The sequence below is a fragment of the Plecotus auritus genome (assembly GCF_963455305.1).
Source record: "Plecotus auritus genome assembly, chromosome: 8".
Taxonomy (NCBI): Eukaryota; Metazoa; Chordata; class Mammalia; order Chiroptera; family Vespertilionidae; genus Plecotus; species Plecotus auritus.
The window spans coordinates 82,734,956-82,760,739 of record NC_137782.1 but is presented as its reverse complement, the minus strand read 5'-3'; the positions used below and the strand labels follow the sequence as shown (position 1 = coordinate 82,760,739).

The window sequence follows — 25,784 nt, the reverse complement described above, 5'->3', positions numbered from 1 at the left end:
AATCCTCTTGGCGGGGAAATTGCCTTGATGGTGCCAAAACCTGTAGCTGTTTTTTTGCACAGGACAAGGAGGTGATGAATTGGTTGGAAACAATTTGTTTCTTTAGCAACCTCCTGGGGAAGAAACGGTTTCCCTATTCAAGGAGATCATTGGGCTGGTAGGTGCTGTCTTCTCTCACCCCTTCTTCCTATGGACTCAACATGCCTGGCCTCATGGGGGAGACTTGGTAGACCAATGGGGATGGGAGGAAGCCCCGGTAAGGTTCTCCTACTCTGGGTGTTTGGGAATAGTTCTTTCTCCTAGGGTCATTGGGTGGGAGCATTCTTGTGGGCCCCATGGCCAGGTCTCACTTCTGAACTTTTCTCTGTGTCACCAATGTGACTATTAGAGACAGTCACCATACTACCCAGAACTAATAAGTATACCAGACTTTCCCTATGAGTATGAATAATTTAATGCTACAGGTTGGTAATAAAGAAATAAATTTCTTCAGCATATATATTGAAAATGCAACTTAAAGATGCATTTGGCTTTTTTTTCAGCTGAGTGGATTTTCAGCTATTACTCTCAGGTTATTGCCAAAACATTAAGGAGATGTTTTCCTAATTTAGGATAGAATCCTAAATGTCTTTAGACCGCCATACTGTGCACCATGCTTTGGTACCACGTTGGCAATCAAATGGATTCAAGATCCTTGTATGTTGCCATTTAGTAGATTCTCTGACACAGGTGTGTTTTGCTATCCTGCGGGTCTCTCTCTACAAGTCAGTTTCCCCCTTGATTTTCTCCAAATCCCACAGCTTGGACCTTTAACCACTAAACATTGCAGGTTTCTCTGGCCTTGCCATCAAAAGCCTGTAATGTAACCCGACCCTGTAACAAGCTAACATACAGTACCTGTATATATGACACATAACTGACTACATACACAAGGAACTCTTCATCAGAAAATTCCTATGCAAGACCAAATGTCCCTTCTGCAAAAAGATAGCAAGTTTTGCTCAAAGCCTGCCTGCCACAGACCAGTGGACTTATAACTAATCCTAAATGCCACAAAATAGCACTCCCAAGAAAGTGGGTTTTCTTCTGTGTATGGAGAAGGCCTGCTCCCTTTGGGGTCCTTGCTGCCTTTCATGTCACAGTCTCTGGAACCCCCAAATATCTCACTGTGTCCCAGAACCCATTCTCTCTGGTTTACACACAGCCCTGTAGGAAACCGAGGGACTCAATATAGCCAGGGGGCTTGCCCACGCGGCGCCCTAGACCCTTTCTCTTTTGCGAGACAGGCAGTGGGTGAAGATGCTAAGGCATGATGTTATCTCTTCTCAAGGACTGTTAACACATTATTCTGCTTGGTTTTGTTTGAAGGCTTTGCGGATGGCTGTGGAATTGAGGCCAAGGGGATGGACCGGGAGCTGGTACAAGGCGGAGGCTGCTCCACGCGATCCTGCCGCAGAGCTAATGGAGGCAAATGAGAACCAGTGCACCCTTATCCATAGCACCTGGGCACAGACACTCTGGGTGACATCTGCCTGGTGACTGGCATTGCCTGGTCTAACCTTGTACTAGTATGTCTGGCTCTCCTCAACACATCCACATGTGTTACCCAGTGGTCAGGGTTCAGCAGACTCCAGGACTCTGCTCTGCTCCAAGACGGCATCCTTATGGACAGCTATTGAGCCTCTGACCTCCTATTCTGCTCACAAGTCACCCTGGAGCAGCTGCCTCTGCTGGATGGTCGGGGGATGACCTTAGTGATGGGCCCCGCAATCACCTGAAGGAGGAGCTCCTGATGGACGGTGCTGCACAGAAGCAGTGCTGTAGCTGGCTTGGGTTAAAACATGTCACTACGTTTCTGCTATTAGAGCCATAAGAGCCCCGAATTCTCCAGGCCTCCAGGGAAATGTGCCTCAAGAGGACATTATCGACTTAGAAGAAAGGGCAAACCAGCATGGCTGGCAGCTGTTTGAGCCGCTGGCTTGCTTCAGAACCTGGGAGTGCTGGACAGCCTTGCTTATTCCACCACACAGGTAGGAAGTAGAAAGGTGTGGAGACCACTGGCAAAAATGAAGTCCTTTCCTTATTTGTTCCCTGTTTTAGCTCCTTCCTCCTTGATCTGGTTACTTTTCCTGATCACTTTGCCCCTCCCAGCATCCCTCACTGGGCTGGGTGTGTAGTTTCCAGTGATGGGCATCCACGCTTGGAGCAACCTCAGACACACAGGATGTCCTCAGCATCCTTTCCATATTTATAAAGAAGGTGAATGCACTTCCACTTGATGTTCTATAATAGGAACCCTTGTGACCTTGTGAACTTATTATCCAGGGAGGAATGAGAGAGAGAGAGAGAGAGAGAGAGAGAGAGAGAGAGAGAGAGAGAATGGGAATATGAATCTGATTTCCTTCTTGTGGAATATTCTAACTCATATTGCATTACTTTGAAATAACTGATCAAGTTTTTCAATTTCTTCTACACTTTTGTTTAGTATACATCAATATACTCCATTTACTATACAATTTCACTTACTATCTCACATCAATGAAATTTTGGCTTCTATTTTAGAATAAATAAATTTGAAGGGGCACATTTATGAACCAAATTTTATTTGCCCTCATGAAGGTGGAACTTAGAATTCCTGATTATGGACTAGAAACACAGTGAGCTGGACACAGATGACAAGATACCATACCGGCAGCTTCCAAGTTTTCAGGCTGTTATAAATACTGCTTTGTCCTGTGCTTTTACACTGTGCGGCACTGCGCTTTTGTCTTCCTCTGTTGAACTGGTAAAATACGTAGTCATCAGCGATAAAGGGCAACACACAGTTTGTCCCTGAGGCAACTTACCTGCAGTGGCTCCCCTTGGTTGTTATTCTGAGCCTATTCCCCACAAAGGGCGGAATATTCAATGTTCCTGAGAGCTGAGCCTTTTACTAAACCCTTTCTTACCCAAAACTGGAGGCTCAGAATCTGAAAAAGATCCCTTTGTCATCTTATTCTTCCAAGTTTCTCACGTGCTGCCCTTCCCACCATCACTCCGGAAGATGATCCCACAGAAATGCAGTCCTTGTGCACTTTCTGAAATCTCTCCGCTAGGCAAACCTCAGAAGGCTTGGTGGCCACAGGAAGAGAAGAGCAGCAGACACAACCCTCGGAGGGAAGGGGACAGCACAATTGTGACGCTGAGCACAGCACTCTCATCAGTGTTTCAAAGGCAGAGCAAAACAACCCAAAACATTAACTGTCGAGTGTCAGCCTTGTTCTTTAAAGAGCTGAGTGACACGAAACAGAAAACATTCTAATGACCTGTGATTAAATTTAATACCCGAAACAGATGGTGTTCTATTTCTCCCCCCCACCGCCCCCGCCCAAAATGGGTTGCTCACCTGACTGGAAAATCATTTCTGAGCCCTCACCCCAAGCCACTGGCCTAACTTCCACCCCATCCAAATGTGAATTGGTTTGTTTCCCTTACTTGGAAATCTGACTATAAAATCATTCTACTTTCTTCTAATCTAGTTGGTATTCAAGGGTCAAAATTTAACCATGTTATTTATTTGAAGAAATGTTGTTACACTGAGCTCCAAACTGCCAGGAAATGAAGGATCTGATAAATTAACCAGGTGTTTCTCTATCCACTTTGGTTAATAGATTTGTGTGGGTACTTATCTAGATTTCTCTGAAAAAGATTGACACAGCTTCCATTCTAACTTCACCTTCCAGTACATTCCTAAGGACCCCTAACGCTTCAGCTCCAGTTATGGGTTTGAGACTGGACCCTTGAACTGCCAGAGGGCAGAATCCAGCAGCGCAGGCTCAGCTCTAAAAATCCACCATCCTCCTGTTGGTGGTGGGTTTTTGTCCCTTAATAAAAAATGTAGAGATGTGTAAGAAATCATCTGAAGCTCCGTTTTAAATCCTTATTGAAACCACTGGATGCAGAAATAAGTCCACCTTACTTTGACTTTGAAAATATTTTATTTGAATAGTAAATAGTTATACAGTTGAAACAGTTCTATTGAAGCTGTCTATAAATAGCTAACAATTAAGAAAATAATGTTATGTAGAAAAGAGATTGCATTTAAAAGTAAGAGCTGTTGGTTGTACAAGGGCCTCAGGGGCCCTCCAAGCAGAACAAAATGGAAGGTTGTCTGTAATTCGCTCAGATAGGTATAAAAGTTAAAACTTTTAGCAGATCCCTTTAGAAAAAGGCTCTCTTGTAAAATGCACAGTGAAATGTCGAGAGTGGCTGGGGGAAAACACACACCAAGAAAAAAAAAGATCTGCAATCAAATAATATCTCAATCTTCATAATTAATATAAATAAATAAAGAATAAATAACAATTACTCATAAATCAACATATACATTTAGAGGGAACTCATACAGTCCTACCTCAAGCAACAAAGGCGATCAAACCAAAATGTCTCACGTGAAATATTGAGGCAGTTTCTACAGCATCTTCAGAAAATTCCCTTCCCTCCCCCCAAAACAATCCCAGACGACAGTTCAAGGCATTTGTGGCTATACTAAAGAAAACTTTTTCTTAAGCAATTTGATTTGTTCACATACAAAAAGGTAAAGCCAAACTCCAGCAGTTCACAAGCCATAATAAAGCTAATCGTGTGGGAAGTTCAATTTACAGCCTGTGAAATATAAAGGCATTTATTCCTCAAGATTCACCCAAAACAACCCGTACGCTACATACATAGAGAGCAGAAATTGGTAGGCGAGAGCAAACCGCATTTCTAGACAATGAACACAGCGAATACTAGCAAGAAAAACCGCTCTCCCTCCGAGGGAGGCTTCCAATCACGAGACAAATGCGCACAGCTTTTCTCCCCTGTACAGAAGGGATTGGCTCCTGTTGCGCCAAGGGGGGGGGGGGGGGCGGGAAAGTGACACAACGCAAAAGGGGTCTCCAAAGGGAGTCACAATGACAGGATTGGGGTTACCGTCACGCCACATCAAGAGAAGCGGAGACAACACTTTCACCGGGGGTGGGCGCCCCCGGCGCGGACGCGGCTTTGGGGCGCGCAGGGAGCGCTCTCTTCGTGGGTCTCCGGCGAAGGCACAGTTTGGAGGGCCGGGATGAAGGGCGCGCTCTAGCAAGCCGGACGCACGGGCACCTGCAGGAGGATCACCTGTCTGTTCTCGGACGGGTGGCACTTGTTGATGTGCCGCGTGAGGCCAGGCGAGCTGTAGAAGGTGGCGGGGCAGTACTTGCAGGGGAACACCTGGGCGGCGTGCAGCAGGCGCAGGTGGCGCTCCTGGGCGCCCTTGCTGGGGAACGTCTCCCCGCACACTGGGCACAGGTGGCACTCGGCTGAGGCACTCAGGCCCAGCACGCTGGCCGCCTCGCCGTCGCCGGCCGCCTCCTGCGGCGCCTTCTCCTTGGGCCCCGGGTACAAGGCCAGTAGGTCCTCTGGTGGGGGCGCGGGCGGCGTGCCCTTGGCCTGCAGTGCCTGGTGGTGCGCCAGCAGGTGCTTGCGCAGATAGGCCTGGCGGCGGAACTTCTTGGCGCAGTGGTGGCACTCGTAGAGCCCGTCTTCTGAGCCCGACTCTGAGACGCCACCGGGGCTTGGCGTGTCGCGGTCGCTGCTGCCGCCCGTCGCTTCCCGCGCCTCAGCCCTGGCAGCGGTTTCGGGCTCCGACACTCGGGCGGCGGCGGGTGCCGGGCGCGGTTTGTGCCAGCGGCGATGCGAGGCCAGGTTGGCCGGGCAGCTGAAGACCTTGGCGCACTCGGGACAGCGGTACTCCACTCGCACGATGCGCGAGCACTTGTGCTGCGCCAGCGCGAACGGGTCGGCGTACTCCTCCTTGCAGAGCTGGCAAATGAACTCGCCCAGCGGCCGCGCCGCGTCCCCCGCGCGGCCCCGCGGCGCCTCCACCGGGCCCTCCTTGATCTTGAGCCCCAGCACAGGCGACGTGGTAACCTCGTCTTCGAAGTGTAGCTTGCGGATGGCTTTGGGCTTCTTGGCGCCTGGAGCCTTGGCTACTTTGGCGGGAGGCTCGGTGGCGGCGGCTGGGGGCGGGGGCCGCTTGCCCGGGGGCCTCAGGGAGGCGGCGGGGGGCAGCGGGGGCCCAGGCACCGGGCCGCGGGTCGCTTCGGCACCCGCTGAGAACGCCGTGCCCATCTTGAGCTCGGCGGGCGCAAAGAACAGCGGGTCGCCGCTGCAGGTGCCGCCGCCGCCCGCGCCGTTCGCGCCACCACCGCCACCTCCGAGCAGCGCGGCGGGCGTGGGGAAGGACTCGGCTGAGACCGGTGAGCCGAGGTTGAAGCTGCGCTCGAAGTACTTGTGCTTCTCGTGCTCGCGGCTCACGGGCCGCGTGGGGCTGTAGAGCGGCGCGGGGTGCGCGGCCTCGGGGTTGCCGAAGTGAGCGGCCCGCGGGCCCGGCTGGGGTGGTAGCGGGCCCGGCGCGCAGATCAGCGCGGCGGCGAGCGCCGCTTGGGCGCGCTCGGCAGGCGGCGGCGGCCGCGGCAGCGGACCGGGCCCCGGGCTCGGCGCTGGGGGCTCGGAGTGGGCGCCCCCGCATCCCGGCGAGATCAGGAGCGCGCGGTCGCCGTCCTCGCAGCCGCGAACTCGGTAGGACACGGGAGTGGACTTCTTGCTGCGCTTCACCAGGAAGCCGCGAGGCATGTTGGCGCGGCGCGAGGGCAAGGCACTGACTGGGTCCCACCTCTGCGCTCGGCCGTGGCGGCCTCAGTGCCCCCGGCCCATGCCCCGAGCGCGGCTGCTACGGGACTCGCGTGGCGCCGGTGGCGGCTCAGCCCAGCTCTGTACCCTGCGTGCGCGTCCCAATCCCCGGGCCCACGAGCCGCTCCCTTTTAACGGGGGGAGGGGGCTATTGTTCTCGCCTCCCGCTTCCCCCGGAGCCAATCAGCACGCCGGCAGCTCCACCGCCGGGTAGGGTGGGAGGGCGGCGGGGCAGCAAAAAGGGAGTCGGGACTCCAGGGTCGCCCGGTAGGTGCGGCAGATGTACCTGAGGGCTAGGGGCCCCCGCGTGCGCCCGGTCGCCGCCCCGCCCGGCGCCGCCGCCCCGCCCGGCCCAGGCACACGCCCGGCCCCGCCTCACTTCACGGTCTGCTGCTCCTCTATGGGGAGGCGCACGTGCCGAGGCTTTGTGTCTCTCCTCCGGGGGCGCGGAGCCGCCAAATGGACCCGTCCATCAGCACGACAATGCACGCCCCCCTCCCGCGCGGGGATTACCCGCGGGTCGCGAGCAAAATAGCAACAAAGGAGAAGAATGGCCCCAAATATGTCAGGAGGATTCAATCCGCGAGCCGGAGCGGAGGGGAAGTTGGGCGGGCTGATTGGGTAGGGGCGGTGGTGGGCCGCAGCAGGCGAGGGGGAGATCTGAGTGCGACTGCTGGGGCGAGAATGGGGTCGGGGTAGGCACAGGAACTCCTGGGGGGTTTAGGAAATAATCAAGAATTGAAAATAGCTGCAAAGCCCGGCTGCCTGGCGTCCCCACTTGCGCTTCAGACGGGTGGGCCAGGAGACCCTGGGTCCAAGCGAAAACGGGGTTCCACGTTTAGGTGGATGATGTGGCCTTCTGGCTGCAGTTGAAGGTGATGTTTGCGTCCGCAGCCAGGGCGCGCGACCCTGGTCCTTGGGAAGGTTTCTCTTGAGTTTGAGAAGCAGTTGGTACATAAGGCACTTCTTCAGTTGCCAGCAGACGCAGCGCTAAAAGGGTGAGGGGGCGGACTGGGCTGGGTTCCAAAAAGAACTTGAATTTCTGAACTTTTTTTTTATTTTTTATTTTTTTTAGTTCCGGGAAGTTTGTGGATTGGCATCCTCGGAGGGGCCAGGTGTAGCCCGCTTGGAGCCTCCACGTCGCCCAGGGCTGGGTTGATTCGGGTGGTATTGGCCAAGGTCCGAACTCGAGGTCAGCCGCGTGCGCTCCAGTGAAGTTGGTTTCCGCTCTCCTCGCGCTGCCTCATGCATTTTTATTCGGAGCGGGCATTTTGTCTGCCGGTTGACATCAGATGCTAAATCAAGGGCTCCAATCAAGGCTCTGCGAATAAAGGGGCCGCCTGTCTCCACGCAGCCCCCCCGCCAGCCCCCCCAAGCCATGCCCCCTTCACCTTTGTGAAGGAAATTAACCTCCAGCTATTGAGCGGCGGTCGCGGCCAATCTGGACGCAAAAGCGACGCGTGCTGCTGGCTGAGAGGGAGGGGGGCAATCTGTCCTCCGAGGCAGGCTGCGGCCTCGGGGAGGACAAGCTGTGCCCCCCTCCCCGTGCCACCAGGAAAAGACAACAGCGAAGATCGTATGGACCCAGACTTGGCCCTTTGCTTCCATCCTCTTCGCAGCCTAGCGCAGAGGAAGCACAAAGGCAGCATCTCCGGGGGTGGGGCAGAACCCCAAGACTAGTAGTGGCCCTGATCCCCCGTCAGGTTGGGAACAAGTAGCAAAGCCACATACTAGTAAGTCAAATGTGATATGTTGTGAGGAAAATGTCACTTTATTGAAAGAGAAGGAAACGGACATTTCCCGGCAAAGCCCTGTGCATCCAGACAGGTTTTGCTGTTTTGCTTATGCTTAATTCCACTGAAGGTATTTAATTATTTTCGGATTTTCCCTCAGAAAATACCCTGGCGTGGAAATTTGATAGAATTTTAAAACATGAGTAGTAAGTTGTAAAGGGACAGTTGTTAGGATTAATCAAGGGAAAAGATATTTGATGATTTTCTTTGTGATATTTTTCTAACTCACAGACTTAAAAGAGAAGGATACCTATAATGGAATATATTTCGAAAGCTCTAGCTCTCATTTTTAAAAAATGTTAAATGAGATCAGTGCTAGTTCTGAAAAGAAGTTAGGAATCCTAAAATAAGTTGATCTAAAATGTATAAATGTGTTTCCATCTCAAAGTAACTGATGTTATTTCCTTGCTGTTGTGAGCGCTGATTAATACTGCCAGTGAACAGAAGTGGGAAAGGGATTCCGGGACAGCTTTGGCCAATTTTATTTTCTAATCACGAATCCCATCTGGATTGTGGAATAATAGGGCGGGGGCTGGGTCGGCGATCCCTGACTGACTGGGGGGTATTTGGTCTTGCATGTGCAACACTCCTTTCATTCAACAGATAACAAGGAGAGTTAGTCACCTGGAGAATCCTTTAAAATAACACCCATCATTGTAAAGAGGGGGGGAGGGGGCGCAAAACAAAACCCCTGCCTAAATGCAAGAAATTCAAACAGGGCTCTGAATTAAGCCAAGAGAATCTTTTGAAAACTATTGAGACACTGAGATTCAATGGATCCGTTCCTTTTTTAAATTTGTGGTTTCTAGTCTTGTCAGTGGAAGTGAAATATGCTTTCAGATGGGCACGGGTCAAAATAAATGGGCACTTGAAAGGTGCAAGTATTAAACACCACCCAGAGCTGGGGGAGAATCAGGCTGCGAGCACCCCACCAGCAGCCTCTGAGAACGGGCATTCTTGCATCCAGTCGTGGGTTCCCGCTGTTTTCTCCGTGACTTTATTTCTCAGAACCCGTGCACCTGCGGGGATGGGGACACGGAGATATTTGTCTTCCCCCAGGAAGAGCGCAGCCGCCCTAGCGCACTGCGTCCGAATACCCGCTGGGAGGAGCTGAGCTGGGGAAGCGCTGAGCGCTGATTTGCCCCCAACCCACACTTCAGGGGAGCTTCACCGAAGCCCACAGGCATGAGGAACCCTGGAAGGGCCGCCGAGATGTCCTTGCCAGGTCCCAGGTGACTCTCCCTTTCCTGTGGGGCCCTGGCGAGTGCTTTGGAAAAATACGGCGGCCTCTATCGCTTCCTGTCCTTGCGGACACGCTTGTGGCTTCTTCCTTAGACTGCGGAGCTGGGGGCCGCTGGCGCTCTAAATTGTCCCGCCTTGGTTCCCACGCTGCCGTCGGGGAGCGCGCGGGGGTTCAGTGTGACCTAGCTCCAGGGAGTTTCTAGAAAGCCTGAAGTATGGAAATGAGCACTAAAGGGGGGCATTTCGGCCTAGAAATTGCCTCTGGAGGTGTCCACCAGCCCAAGCAACCCCTGAGCTCCTGAAAGGCAGAGACAGAAGGTATCCCGCGGCGCCGGCCGAGTTTGGAGACGCCAGGGAGGGGCGACAGGGAGTTGTCAGATCCCTCCCCCACACACACCACCACACACACCCCAACCCTCCCTCTGGGCTGAGCGCTCTCCTGCATTTACAGGAGCCCCGCCCCAGTCCCTCCTTGATCCCGAGCCACGATCCCAGCCTGAACCCTGCGTTACCGCCTTAGTATCCGCCGTCAGGTCCCGGAGGGGCCCGTGCCTGGAGGGCTACGCGCGACCCGAGCCCGGGAGAGGCTTTGTGTTTGCAGGAATGAGGAGCTGTGTTGTCCGCCCCAAGGGCACGCGAGAGACACGCGCAGCCCGCCGCCCGCTGCCCCGCTCGGCCACTCCGGCCTCCCGGCACCTTCCGGGCCCCCGCCCGTGGGCCGCCGCCTTTGTTCGGTACATTAGCATAAAGCTGCCAGGGATCTCCCGTTTAAATAATTCCACACAAAAGGAGAGAGCATGAAAGAAAGCGAACAAGGGAGAGTCTGCGAGGCCGCGCCGTCCGCCCGGCAAGGAGCGCCGGCGCTCAAGTGCGTCCCTCCCCTCGAGTTTCAAGTGCCCCCGCAATCTGCTGCGCGCGCGCACGATCCGCGGGGGCGGGCGGGGGGAGTGGGTGCCCCTCTTTAGGCCCCCGAGTGTGCCGTCTGAACACCGAGCGCGCCTCCAAGTGCCCTCGGGACTGTTTGTTTTTGCCTCGGGTGGGACCGTCCAGGCCGGGTTGGGGAGAAGGCAGGAAGGTCCCAGGCCTGGCGACTGGAAGGGTGGTGCAGGCAAAAGCTGGCAAAGGTGAAGGTAGACAATGTGAGAAAGTCATAATAGAGACGTGGGCCTGGAAGCGCTGGCGGGGCACCGAAGGGACGGGCTGACCTTGAACGTGGGCGCAGGAGGGGGCTGCTTCTGCCTGTGAGGTGGCGGCCCCATGTTCCGCGCGCCTTCGTCTCTGAAAAGGCACCGACAAAACCCACTAGAAACTGACCAGGAAGGCCACTGCGACTCCATTCCTCCCTCTCTTCTTCCGCCCGGGGTGGACCCGGAGACTCCTGGGGGCCAGGAGCGCGCACTTTTCACCTTGGCCGGGGTTCCCCTTTTCTTAATCCTGCTCTTGGTTTTGGGTTTATGTATTTTTACCCCGCTTCCTAGTACTCTCCTCTTGTCCACCCTGTCTTCCTCTTTTCCTCCCATCTCTGCCTCTTCCCCTCTCCTCTCCTCCCTTCGCTCCTTCTCTCCCACTCCTCTGCTTCTCCGTGTCTCTGCTCTCCTCTGGACCGGTCTCTCCCTCTCTTTCTCCCCCTGCCCACCCCCTATCCCATCACTCTCTCCTTCTCTTCCCAACTCTCTCATTCCTCCTGTCTCTCCCCCATCTCTTCCAGTATCTCCCCCACTTCCCATCTCAGACCGTCTGGCCCGCTCCCCCAGTCTCTTCCTGCCTCTCCTCCACCCCTTCTGTCGCTCTCATCCCCTCTCAGCCCTCACCTCTCTCCCCTTCTCCCTCTCCTCACTCCCACTCTTCCCTTCTCTCTTCCTCCTCCCTCAACCCCACCCCCACCACCACCCTGTCCCTCTCCCAACTCTCCCTCCTCCCAGCAGGCAGGCCAGCGTGTGTTATTTTATTTGTCTAGAGAGAGCCTATTTGTTCAGTGATGTGTGGCCTCCTGGCCGCCAGCTTTAATGGGGGACGGAAAAGGCTTGGTTTCTGTGAGCATTAGCATACAGCTGCCCGCTCCTGCCCGTTCCTGGGCTCACTTTATCCCAGCCTTATCATCACCTCTTCTCTCAACCAGAAAACAATCAACAGCTCCGCACACAGGCGACTCTGGAGCCCCTCTCTCACCCGGTGCGATTGTGTTCCTCTCTCTCTCTCTCTCTCTCTCTCTCTCTCTCTCTCTCTCTCTCTCTCTCTCTCTCTCTCGTTCTCTCTCTCATTCTCTCCCTCCCTCCCTCCCTCTTCTAAGGGTAAATATTGATTGGCTGGCTTTACATTTTATTCTCCATGCAGTTTCTCTTTCCTCCGTCACCTCGTCTTATATTTTTCTTCTGCCTTCCTGTGATATGTGGGTGAAATATGAGGAGCCATTTGGGGAAAGGAGGTGGCTACGCTCTATTGCAAACCAACACATGCCACGAGATCATTAGAGGCATCTGGGAGGCATGGTTATTGCATGTGATTTGGGGAAAACTTGGGAAAATGAACTTTGGTATTTTCTCATCATTTTCTTTGTTCAAAACTATAGAATTCCAAAATCAGGCTTAGAACCCAAGATGTCCCCAGCTCAACAGCAAATACTGAAACACACAGGAACTTCATGATGCAGTCTGTCCCCACAGAAGCTATGCCTGTGTATGCCGAGAGAAGTCCCAATGTTGGTCTCTTTGAAGCCCTTTCTTTTGCGAGTCTTCACCATTAGTAAGGAGTCAATATCTCCATTCTCCCAAAGCCCTTAAGACCGCCCTTTTCAACCTGGGATCAACCACTCTTGAGTACTTCCCTTATTCTTAGAAAAGTTGTTCCTCAGTGATAAAATGCTTGTCTTCACATGTATGCTAAAATCCATGCCTAGATTCCCAAAATTACTCACTTACTATGAGATGATGGTTACAACAACCTCATCTGATACACTTTGCAGACTAAAATGTAATCTAGACATTTTCAAATTTGCCGTGATACTTATGGAGGTCCAAGACTGCTTTTTAAAAATTGGCAAAGGAAAGCATTAAATGTATGTATGAATCAATATTAAAACTGGCATTGCTGTTTGGGGTTCCTTTAATGTGACTAGATGCTTTTTTTTTTTTTTTGTCACTGTTGAATAGATAGTTTATTTTATTTTTTTTAATTTAATAAATCTTTATTGTTCAGATTATTACAATTGTTCTTCTTTTTTCCCCCCATAGCTCCCCTCCACCTGGTTCCCACCCCACCCTCTGCCCTTACTTCCCCGCCACTGTCCTCATCCATAGGTGTACGATTTTTGTCCAGTCTCTTCCCGCATCCCCCTTAATTTCCCCCTGAGAATTGTCAGTCCACTCCCTTTCTATGCCTCTGATTCTATTATATTCACCAGTTCATCAGATTTTCTATTCACTTGATTTTTAGATTCACTTGTTGATAGATATGTATTTGTTGTTCATAATTTTTATCTTTGCCTTTTTCTTCTTCTTCCTCTTCTTAAAGAGTACCTTTCAGCATTTCATATAATACTGGTTTGGTGGTGATGAACTCCTTTAGCTTTTTCTTATCTGTGAAGCTCTTTATCTGACCTTCAATTCTGAATGATAGCTTTGCTGGGTAGAGTAATCTTGGTTGTAGGTTCTTGCTATTCATCACTTTGAATATTTCTTGCCACTCCCGTCTGGCCTGCATAGTTTCTGTTGAGAAATCAGCTGACAATCGTATGGGTGCTCCCTTGTAGGTAACTAACTGTTTTTCTCTTGCTGCTTTTAATATTCTCTCTTTGTCTTTTGCCCTTGGCATTTTAATTATGATGTGTCTTGGTGTGGTCCTTTTTGGATTCCTTTTGTTTGGGGTTCTGTGTGCTTCCTGGACTTGTAAGTCTATTTCTTTCACCAGGTGGGGGAAGTTTTCAGTCATTATTTCTTCAAATAGGTTTTCAGTATCTTGCTCTCTCTCTTCTTCTGGCACCCCCATAATTCTGATGTTGGTACGCTTGAAGTTGTCCCAGAGGCTCCTTACACTATCTTCACATTTTTGGATTCTTTTTTCTTTTTGCTTTTCTGGTTGGGTGTTTTTTGCTTCTATTTCAAATCTTTGACTTGATTCTTGCAGTCCTCTAGTCTGCTGATAGGTCTCTGTATAATATTTTTTATTTCAGTCAGTGTATGTTTAATTTCTAGTTGGTCCTTTTTCATATCCTCGAGGGTCTCACTAAATTTATCGGCCTTTTCTAGGAAATTCTTGAAAAACCTTATAACCATGGTTTTGAACTCTATATCCAGTCGTTTGCTTTCCTCCATTTCTTTCATTTGTGATCTGTTTCTTTGTCTCCGCATTTTCGTTGCTTCCCTGAGTTGGTCGAGTAGCTTTGTGAGCTAGGTGTCCTATATGGCCCAGTGGCTCAGCCTCCCCAGTTACCTGAGGTGGACACCCTTGGTGCACCCCTTTGTGGACTGTGTGTACATCCTTGTTTTAATTAAGTCTTGATTGTTGTTGGTATCACTGGGAGGAAATGACCTCCAGGCCAATTGGCTGTGAGGATCAGCTGTGTCTACGCCGGGAGAACTTCTGTGCTGGAGACAGCCTTATGAGACAAGACTTGCAAAATTGCAAAAGCCTCTGTGCTCAGCTTGGATGGGGCGGAGTCTCAGGGCGGAGCAGGCAGCCTTGGCTTCTCATCAGCCCTGCCCTATGAGGCCCCTGGGTCTCAGTGTCCCTCAGTAATCTCTGCAAGCACCTCTTAGAGAAAGCCGCCCTCGAGTTTCGCCCACTGCCAGACAGTCCAGTTTCTCCCCAATGAATCTGGATTCCCAGATTCTCACCTGGAACTGGAGTTCAGCGCAGTCGGGAGCTTCCGCCTTCCTCCCGCTAGAGAAAGCCAGTGGCACACTCAGCAGTCAGTCCTCTCTGTGCGCACTTGCACACACGCCTCCAAACCTCTGCCTTTCGCGGCTCCCCTGAGTTTCTGTGCGCTCCTCTCTTTTCCCGACAGTCCTGACTCACCCCGTATGAGTCTTGGACCCCAGGGTCTCACCTGGAACTGGGGTTCAGTGCAGTTGGAATTGGGGTTCAGTGCAGTTGGGAGCTTCTGTCTCTCTCCCACTAGAGAAAGCTAGCCAGGCACTCAGCCACCCGTCCTCTCCGCACGTGTGTCTCCATACCTCAGCCTTTTGCAGCTCCTCTGAGTCTCTGTGTGCCCCTCTCTTTCCTTCTAGTTGAAGAATTTCCACTCAGCCAGCTTTCCTGTGGTTCTGGATGATGTCCGTCTGTCTTTTAGCTGTAGTTTTGAAATTGTTGTGCGAGGCAGCAGTTTAGGTGTTCACCTATGCCGCCATCTTGGTTTCTCTCTAGATGCTTTTTAATGGCAGTACTTGGTCACAGAAATCATAACTGTTGATCTTCTGAGGTTCTGTTAATCTCCACCCAAGGGTCACAGACACTCACTATTTGCTGACCAATGGACCCAGGGCCTCTCAGGGGAAGGGAGTGGGAGGAGGATAGTTTCTTGAGCTGACTCATTCACAGGCCCTTGAAATAGGGTCCTTGGGTGTTGGGATGGCAGTTTGAGGAGTAAACCAGTAGCGATTGTTCTCTGTTCAAGTTACACAGTTTACCATGTGGCCGAGGCTGGGTAAAACACACATGTGAGGGAATTCATAGAGTTTATTGCTTACTTTTGCCTGCTTTAGAAAAATCAGTGTCCAGTGTGCTAGAACAATGTTATTTTTGAGAAGTATCAATTTGATGATAACGGATGTGGAAATCTGTAATGCCAACTATGACTTTCCATCTAATAGCTGTGTTATCCTTGTAATTGTGCCAACTTTTGCTAAACATTAATATGAATGCAAAAACTGAACAAAAACTGGAATTAAGTCTATGGAAACCAAATTTAAGCCTCTGCTGGTCAAAATTCAGTCACAAATAGTGTCACAGTAACACCTAAAAGAGATCTAAATAAATGGAAACAGTCTTATGTGTTGTTTCTAAATCCACATGTTTTCTAGTAGGCACTTAATTTTCTTTATTTGTAAGAAGGTCTCTGACCCACATTATAGGTGACATGTACCAGGCCCCAATGCAAAGCAACAAGGCTAAGGGTTTAAGGAAGCCAACTAGAGTAATTTCTGACTACCATTTTCTATTCTAACACCTATGTATGAAATAAAAATATAAGAAAAATAAAATCTGTACGTGTGTTATATTGTAGTTTTTCACTGCATTTATGCCCATGACCTGCAACAGAAATACAGTGTCTGTGATTGCAGCCTCCTCATTCCAAAAGTTGCCTTACATTTTCCTACCCAATAAGTTCCTCTGCTGTTGAATTACAGAGTTAATTTCTCATCATCAGTTTTACAAATGTTCCATGTGGGCACACGATTTTCCTTTTTATTGCCTAGGATTATTACTGGGTAAACATGTGAATAACAAAATTGGCGGCAGAACATTTTAGGAAATGAAAGTCATACCCAAGGTAAAAACAAGTTTTACACAGTCTGATCTTATTTTATTGCTAAAATAGATTATTCTGTACGGACATGTCTGGTATTAGCAGAGCAGCTCCCTGGCCCAGAATAGAGGCGCACAGTCGTGCGCCACCTACTGGGATAATAGAAAATGACATGCATAAGTGCATGCAGAGAAGACAACAAACCCAGGAGACAATGGTGCTTGGCTGTCAAGCCAGGCTTCAGAGAGGCTTCCAACTTATACAGAGTGCTTCCAGGAACTCCAGGTGTGGGAACAATAAAGTGGAGAACGTGGCCACACTAAATGATGCCTGGCCACGCATACATGGGCAGGTGGTAGTGATTATACTGCAGGTAGTCAAGGATGCTCCTCTCCACCAGCGTCTTGTAGATGCTTTCCTCGAAAACCCTTTTGAGGTATGTCCTGGGCTTCTCAGTCAGGTTAATTTCCTCATCGACTACCTGACGGGCTAACTGTTCTATGGAGGGAAGTTCTTCCTCCTGGAAAACACAGTAAGAGGCCAGATACAGAAATTACGTTAAGCCCCATGACGAGAACAGTTGCATTAACATGAAGAACATAGTGCTCAGTTCCCCAAGGATGGTCATTGTTTCCTGGCTTTTAAAAAATATTTTCGATTGTGGCCAAATATACATGACAAAATTTACCATTTACCCATTTTTAAATGTATATTTCAGTGGCATTAAGGACATTCATGTTGTTATGCAACCATCTCCAGAACCTTTTTATCTTCCCAAACTGAAACTCTGTCCCCATTAAACACTAAGTCCCCATCCCCACTACTCCCAGTTCCTGGGAACCACCATCCTACTTTCTGATTCAGTGACTTTGACTACTCCAGGGACCTCATAAAAGTGGAATTATATAGTATTTGTCTTTTTATGAGTAGTTTATTTCACTTAGCATTACATCCTCAAGGTTCATCAAGCATGGTACTTTTAAGCTCTTGATTTTCAGATAAAAAATGATCTGTAATCATGCTTATTTTAAAGGGAGTGATTAAATATTTTTTTAAAAATTATATTTTTATTGATTTTTAGAGAGAGGAAGGGAGAGGGAGAGAGAGATTGAAATATCCATGATGAGAGAGAATCATTGATTGGCTGCCTCCTGCATGGGCCCTACTAGGGATTGAGCCTGAGCCCACAACCCAGGCATGTGTCCTTGACCGGAATCAAACCCTGGATCCTTCAGTCTGCAGCCCGACATTCTATCCATTGAGCCAAACAGGCTAGGGCTGATTAAATGTTTTTACATGATAACTCCTAGATGGTTTACTTCACTTGGTTAGATCCTTAAGAAATAGGATTTTTAAACCTTAGAATACATTCATAAAGCCAAATTTCATTGATATCTCTGAAGACAGGGCTCCGGGAGAATAAAGTTATGTGAAGTTCAGAATCACATGCTGTGCATCTCCCTAATATCATAGGGATTTCTCCCCAACATTTTATTCCAAAAATATTCAAACACATAGCAAGTTGACAGACTTGTACCTGGATTCTATGGCCAACTTTGCACTATATTTGCTTCATCTGCCCATGTATCTATTTATAGGAAGATTGTTACAAAAAGCACATCACCAAGGTTTGAGCTGCATGCTTTCTGAACACAATAATTGAAAATTACCTTAAAGGAAGAGTCACATGGACTTTGATGCTATATTTATTTGAACTTCCAATAATTCTTTTTATTTTGAACAAAGAAGTGGATAACTTGCAGAGTTCCACTGCATCATTAATTTATTAATAGTAAGAACTTACATATAAAAATATATTCCAACTATAGGGAGGCATAGGGAAATTATCACTTGTTTTTTTAAGCGAGACCCTACTAAATATTAGAGGTGCTGAATCATTTGATTGCCCCCAGCAGCCCCCTAGCTTATATGCTGCAATATATACGAGGTTTGTCCCTTCTCCCTTAATTTTTCAGGAGAATTATATCAGGCAAAAGCAATCAATTTACAATTATTTTTATTCCCACAATAATTATTGAAGACTTTGGGATCTTATATAATGCTGCTCTGATATGGGGGTAAATAGTATAAAGTGAAAAAATAGAGCTTTTAAATTTACCTAAGACAAACAGTGCTCTCTAGATTGTAAACAGGTTTTTTGTGCTTTTCATTTGCTTCTTATAGTGTGATCTCTCTTAGTGAGCCCACCTTCCTTCTCAGTGTGACCATCTCCCCTCTCAAAGTGCTCACCTATGACCAACCCACGTCCCAATACCACATAAAGTACATGATCCTTTGTGTCTGGGTCTTTCATTTAACATAGTGTTTTGACGTTCATCCACTTTGTAAAATGTCTCAGGACTTCATTTCTTTTTATGGCAGAATAATACTACATTCTGCGGATATACTACGTTGTTTATCCATTTATCTGTTGATGGCATTTGGGCTGTTTATTCTGAATAGTGCTGCTATGAACATTCATGTATGAGTGTCCATTTAGATTTTTAAATTCTTTGGATGTACATACCTAGGAGTGCAATGACTAGGTCATATAATAATTCCATGTGTAAGTTTTTGAGGAACCATTTTCCATAGCAACTGCACAATTTTACACTCCCATCAGCAATGTGTGAGGGTTCCAATTTTTCTATATTCTTGCTAATACTTGTTATATTGTTACTTTTTTTGTAGAGCCAGCCTAGTGGGTGTAACATGACATTTCATTGTGGTTCTGCTCTGCATTTTCCTAATGATTGATCATGTTAATATCTTTACATGTAAATGACTTTACTTCTGGACTCTCAATTTCATTTCATTGATCTGTCTATCTATCTTTATATAAGTACCACACCTGTCTTGGATACTGTTGATTTGTAGTACGTTTTAAAATTTTATAGAGTACTAGAGTCCTGGTGCATGAAATTTTATAGAGTACTAGAGGCCCGGTGCATGAAATTCATGCACTGGAGGGTGTGTGTGTGTGTGTGTGTGTGTGTGTGTGTGTGTATGTGTGTGTGTTGTCCCTCAGCCCGGGATCCTTCAGAATGTCCCTCTTGCAGTCTGGGATCCCTCAGGGGATGTCCACCTGCCGGCTTAGGCCTGATCCCCAAGGACAGTCAGACATCTCTCTCATAGTCTGGGGCTCTTGCAGTCCGGGACCCCTCGCTCCTTACCGCCCACCTGCAGCTGTGAGCTTGGCTTCTGGCTGAGTGGCACTCTCTCAGGGGAAGCACACTGACCACCAGGGGGCAACTCCTGCATTAAGCGCCTGCCCCCTGGTGGTCAGTGCATGTCATAGTGACCAGTTGTTCCATCAGTGGTTCTGCCATTTGGTCAATTTGCATATTAGAGTTGTATTATATAGGATGTCCTTTGATTTTTGTTTTAACAGCCAAAATTGTTTTGGCTGCTTAGAGTCTCTTGCATTTCCATGTAAATTTTAGGATTGGCTTTTCCTTCTACAAAATATACCATTGGGATTTTGATAGGATTGCATTGAAGTGGTAGATTGTTTTGGATAGTATTGTCATCTTAACAATATTAAGTCTTCAAATCCATGAACACAGATATGTTTCCATTTCTTTGGTTTCTTTCAGAAATGTTTTGTTTTCAGTGTACAAGTCTTGCACCTTCTTGGTTAAATTTATTCCCAAGTATTCTATTTTGATGCTATCATAAATTGAACTGTTTTCTCAGTTTCATTTTTGGATTATTCATTGTTAATGTAGACCACTGATTATTGTATGATCTTGTATCCTATAACTTTGCAGAATTTATTTATTTATTTATTTATTTATTTATTTTTTAAATATATATTTTATTGATGTTTTACAGTGAGGAAGGGAGAGGGATAGAGAGCTAGAAACATCGATGAGAGAGAAACATCGATCAGCTGCCTCCTGCACACCTCCCACTGGGGATGTGCCCGCAACCAAGGTACATGCCCTTGACCGGAAACGAACCCGGGACCCTTCAGTCCGCAGGCCGACGCTCTATCCACTGAGCCAAACCGGTTTTGGCTGCAGAATTTATTTGTTAGCTCTAATGTTATTTTGTGCATTTTATAGGATTTTCTATATATAAGATCATGTCATTGGAGAAGATAGTTTTCTTTCTTCCTTTCCAATGTGGAAGCCTTTTTTCTTTTCTTTTTCCTGCCTAATTGCTCTGGTTAGAACTTCTAGTACAATGTTAAATGTGATGGAAGCAGGCATCCTTGTCTTTTTCCAAATCACAGAGGTAAAGCATTCACTCTTTCATCATCATTGTATATATACTTTATTAGGTTGGGACAGTTCCCTTCTACTTTTTTTTTTTTTTTTAAACTGCTTTTACCATGAAAGCATGTTTGATTTAGCCAAATGCTTTTTCTGCATCAATTGAGGTGGTAGCATTTGCCCCCTTCATTCTATTTATGTAGTGTACTACATTGACTAATTTTTATATGTTGAACCACTCTCCCATTTTTGGGTAAATCTCACTTGGCCATGGTTTTATGCTTCTGGATTTAGTTTGCTAGTCATCAGTTAAGATTTTTGGAATTTTAACCCATAGGGTATATTGCTCTGTAGTTTTCTTTTCTTTTGATGTCTTTGTCTGGTTTTGGTGTTAATTCTTTAAATGTGAAGTCATTTGGTCCTAGGCTTTTCTTTGCTGGGAGGTTTCTGATTACTGATTCAATACTTTCACTTTTTATAGATCTGTTGAGATTTTCTATTTCTTCTTGAGTCAGTTTTTGTAGTTTATGTGTTTCTAGGAATATGTACATTTCATCTAGGTTATTTAATTGATTGGCATACAGTTGTTCATTGTATTCTCTTACAATCCTTTTTTACTTCTGCAAAGTCAGTAGCAATGTCTTTCATTTCTGATTTTAGTAATATATCCTTTATCTTAGTCAGTTTGGTTCAAGGTTTGTCAATTTTGTTGATTTTTTCAAAGAACCAACTTTTGTTTTCATCAATTTTCTCTGTCATTTAAACATTTTTCTATTTCACTTATCTCCACTAAAATTTTTATTATTTCTTTCCTCTGCTAGGATTGGGTTTTGTTTGGTTTTCTTTTTCTAGTTCCTTAAGATATAAAATTATTGACTTGAAAACTTACTTTTTGAAAAATTTTTATTGATTGATTGATTGATTTTAGAGGGAAATAGAGAGAAACATTGTTTTGTTGTTCTACCTATCTATGTATTCATTAGTTGATTCTTGTATGTACCCCAATCAGGGCTTGAACCCGCAACCTTGACATGTTGGGACGATGCTCTAACCAACTGAGCTACCTGGCCAGGGCAAGATCTTTCTTTCTTCCTTTCTTTCTTTCTTTCTTTCTTTCTTTCTTTCTTTCTTTCTTTCTTTCTTTCTTTCTTTCTTCATGTAGGTATTTACTAGTATAGCTATGAATTTTCCTCTGAAAGCTGCTTTTGCTGCATCCCAGAAATTTTGGTTTGTTGTGTTTTCATTTTCATTAGTCTCTAAGTGTTTCTAATATCCCATTAGATTCCTTCTTTGAAATAAAAGAAGTTGCTTAAGAATATGTTGTTTAATTTCCACAAATTTGTGATTTTTTTGTTTTCTTTTTGTTTTTGATTTCTAATTTCATTTCATTGTGGTTAGAGAATATACTTTGTATGATTTAAATATTTATAATTTTGTGACAATCATTCTGTAGTCTAACATATGGCCTATCCTAGAGAATGATCCATGTGTACTTAACAAGAATGTGCATCTTGCTATTGTTGGGTAGAGTGTTCTATATATATGTGTTATGACTAGTTCTTTTAAAGTGCTGGTCAAGTCCTCTATTTCCTTACTGATCTTCTGATTATTCTATGCATTATTAAAAGTGAGATAGTGAAATTTCCAACTATTATTTTAGAACAATCTCTTCCTCCAATTCTATCTACTTTTGCTTCATATATCTTGGGGTTCTGTTGTTAGGTATATGTATGTTTATAATTGCTATATAATTCTTAAAGAATTTTGAAGGTAATTTTTACCCCACATTTCACTCTGGTCAATGATTCTTTGGCTTCAGTCACAGCTGACTGCAGTGCCAATGGCTTTCCTCTTTCGGTCCACAAAAGGATTTGATAGGCCATATGTTAGACTACAGAATGACTTCACATTTAAAGAATTAACACCAAAACCAGACAAAGACATCAAAAGAAAAGAAAACCACAGATCAACATTCCCTATGGGTTAAAATGCAAAAATCTTCAACAGATAACAAGCAAACTAAATCCAGAAGCATAAAACCATGGTGAGTAGATATAACTCATATCCAGTTTTCAGCCAACACTGTTGAAGCTCATTGAGATGTCTTATAATGAGCTTCTTTTTAAAATAAATGACATATAGAAGAGAAAAATGGCGGTGGAATAGACAGACGTGTTCCGAGCCTTGTCCCGGAGTAGAAAGAAAGAACAGCTGAGGGTCGCACGAGGAGTGTTTGTTGGCAAGTTAAGGGACAGCTAAACTCCAGAAAAAGCTGGGGGACTGCTAGACGGGGTTCCCCTGACCGGGCAGCCCCCACTGTGGCTAGGTCCCCTCCTGGAGCTACGGGCTCAGATGTGGAGTCTGTGCCATCTTGAAAGGGAAAGTGGAGCTTATCGGAAGCCTGAAAATCCACAACTGCAGCACCCACCGAACAGCTGAGAGCCCCAGAACACCGGTCCCCAATTGGCACAAACACGCGGATTCAGAGGAGCTCTACACTCCACCACAGAAAGGTCAGATTTCGCCTGGGATAAGGAGAGAGAGAACTACATAACCCGACATCCAGAGAAGAGAGACCATGGGGAGACAAAGAAACAGCCCGCATATGAAAGAAAAGCAGGCATCGCCAGAAAAGGAAGTAAACGAAATGGAGGCAAGCAACCTTCCAGAGAAAGAATTCAGAGAAATGGTCATAAGGTGGCTGAAAAGAATGGAAGACAAATTCGACAATATGAGTAAGAACCAAGAGGAAATAAAGAAGAACCAAGAAGAAATGAAAAATGACATTGCTGCTGTAAAGAACTCAATAGAAAGCATCAAGAGTAGACTAGAAGAAGCAGAGGACTGCATCAGTGAGCTAGAAGACAAGGTAGGAAAAAATACCCAAGCAGAGCAGCTTCTAGAAAAAAAAAATAAAAAGCAGGAGGAGAGCCTAAGGGAACTTTGGGACAACAAGAAACAAAACAACATCTGCATAATAGGGGTTCCAGAAGGAGAGGAAACTGAGCAAGGAATAGAAAACCTATTTGAAGAAGTAATGACAGAAAACTTCCCTGATATAGGGAAGAAAAAACCCACACAAATCCAAGAAGCTCAGAATCCCAAGCAAAATGAACCCCAAAAGACCAATGCGAAGGCACATTATAATTAAACTGGCAAACACCAACGACAAAGTAAGAATCTTAAAAGCGGCAAGAGAGAGACAGAAAGTTATATACAAAGGAACCCGCATCAGACTAGCAACTGATTTCTCAACAGAAACTCATCAGGCCAGAAGGGAATGGAATGAAATATACAAAGTCATGCAAAGGAAGGGTCTGAATCCAAGAATACTGTACCCAGCAAGGCTATCAATCAAAATTGAAGGTGAAATCAGGAGCTTCACAGACAAAAAAGGACTAAGGGAATTTATTACCACCAAACCAGCAATGCAAGAAATGCTAAAGGGTCTGCTGTAAAAAAAAAAAAAAAAAAGAAATAGGAAGCGAAGAAGGAACACAGGGGTAAAGAATAAAAATGGCGACAAATAAGTACCTATCAATAATAACTTTAAATGTAAATGGATTAAATGCCCCAATCAAAAGACATAGGGTAACGAATTGGATAAGAAAACAAGACCCATATATCTTCTGTCTACAAGAAACCCACCTCAGAAAAAAAGATGCACACAGACTGAGGGTGAAGGGATGGAAAAAGGTTTTCCAGGTGAATGGAACTGAAAAAAAAGCTGGGGTAGCAATACTTATACTTGACAAATTAGATCTCAAAGTGAAGGACATAACAAGAGATAAGGAAGGTCACTTCATAATACTAAAGGGAGCAATCAAACAAGAAGAAATAACTCTTGTAAACATATATGACCCAATACAGGAGCACCCAAATACATAAAAAAAAAACTCCTGGAGGATATCAAGGGAGAGATTGACAGCAAAACAATCATAGTAGGAGACTTTAATACCCCACTATCACCATTGGACAAATCCTCTAAACAAAACATCAGCAAAGAAACATCAATCCTAAATGACTCACTAGACCAGATGGAATTAATTGACATCTTCAGAACATTTCACCCCAAAGCCACAGAATATACATTCTTCTCAAGTGCACATGGGTCATTTTCAAAGATAGACCATATGTTGGGACATAGGCAAAGTCTCTTCAAATTCAAGAAGATAGAAATCATATCAAGCATCTTCTCAGACCACAGTGGCATAAAACTGGAAATTAACTACAATAAAAACCATCCAAAGAAATCAAACAAGTGGAGACTAAACAGCATGCTATTAAACAATGACTGGGTTACCAGAGAGATCAAGGAAGAAATAAAAAAACATCATGGCAACAAATGATAATGAAAACACAACAATCCAAAATCTATGGGACACAGCGAAAGCAGTCTTGAGAGGGAAGTTCATAGCTCTACAAGCCTACTGCAAAAACCAAGAAACAATGGTAATAAATTACCTAACCGTACAACTCAAAGAGTTAGAGAGCAACAAGAAAAGCCCAGTGTAAACAGAAGGAAGGAAATAATTAAGATCAGAGGGGAGATAAACGACATTGAGACCACAAAAACAATACAAAAGATCAACAAAACCAAGAGCTGGTTCTTTGAAAGGATAAACAAGATTGGTGAACCTCTAGCCAGGTTCACCAAGAAGCAAAGAGAGAGGATCCAAATAAACAAAATCAGAAATGAAAGAGGTGAAATAACAACAGACCCCACCAAAATACAAAGGATTCTTAAAAAATACTATGAACAACTGTATTCCAACAAACTAGACAACCTGAAGGAAATGGACATATTCCTAGAATAATGTAACCTTCCAAAACTCAGTCAGGAAGAATCTAAAAATCTCAATAGGTCGATAACTATGAAAGAAATTGAAGCAGTCATCAAAAAGTTCCCAGCAAACAAAAGCCCAGGGCCAGATGGCTTCACAGGGGAGTTTTACCAAACATTCAAGGAAGAACTAAAACCTATCCTCCTCAGACTATTCCAAAAAATTCAAGAGGAAGGAACACTTCCAAGCTCCTTCTATGAAGCCAGCATCACCCTAATACCAAAACCAAATAAAGACAACACAATGAAGGAGAATTACAGGCCAATATCCCTCATGAACGTAGATGCCAAAATCCTCAACAAAATTCTAGCAAATCGGATCCAGCAGTAAATCAGAAAGATCATACACCATGACCAAGTAGGGTTTATCCCAGGAATGCAAGGATGGTACAATATCCACAAATCAATAAAGGTGATACATCACATAAACAAATTGAGAGATAAAAATCACATAGTCATATCAATTGATGCAAAAAAAGCATTTGACAAAAATCCAACACCCTTTCTTGATAAAAACTCTCAACAAGATG

The 25,784-nt window shown here is 46.1% G+C and overlaps 2 protein-coding genes across 2 annotated transcripts in view; both read right to left on the bottom strand.

Moving 5' to 3' along the window:
* Positions 1-3,967: 3,967 nt before the first annotated feature.
* INSM1 (INSM transcriptional repressor 1) lies at positions 3,968-6,770 on the bottom strand. Its single transcript, XM_080684093.1, has one exon. The coding sequence runs from the start codon at positions 6,637-6,639 to the stop codon at positions 5,104-5,106; it is 1,536 nt and encodes a 511-aa protein (XP_080540219.1). The 5' UTR covers positions 6,640-6,770; the 3' UTR covers positions 3,968-5,103.
* Positions 6,771-16,246: 9,476 nt separating this feature from the next.
* Positions 16,247-25,784, bottom strand: part of CFAP61 (cilia and flagella associated protein 61) — a 248,954-nt gene continuing 239,416 nt past the window's right edge. The window contains exon 27 of the mRNA XM_080683048.1: positions 16,247-16,714. Coding sequence (XP_080539174.1) covers positions 16,514-16,714 — 201 coding nt within the window. The 3' untranslated portion in view covers positions 16,247-16,513. The remainder of the gene's footprint in view (positions 16,715-25,784) is intronic.

Bases quoted from the DNA above. Each gene is read 5' to 3' on its own strand.
- INSM1 (XM_080684093.1), bottom strand. From the start codon at position 6,639: ATGCCTCGCGGCTTCCTGGTGAAGCGCAGCAAGAAGTCCACTCCCGTG.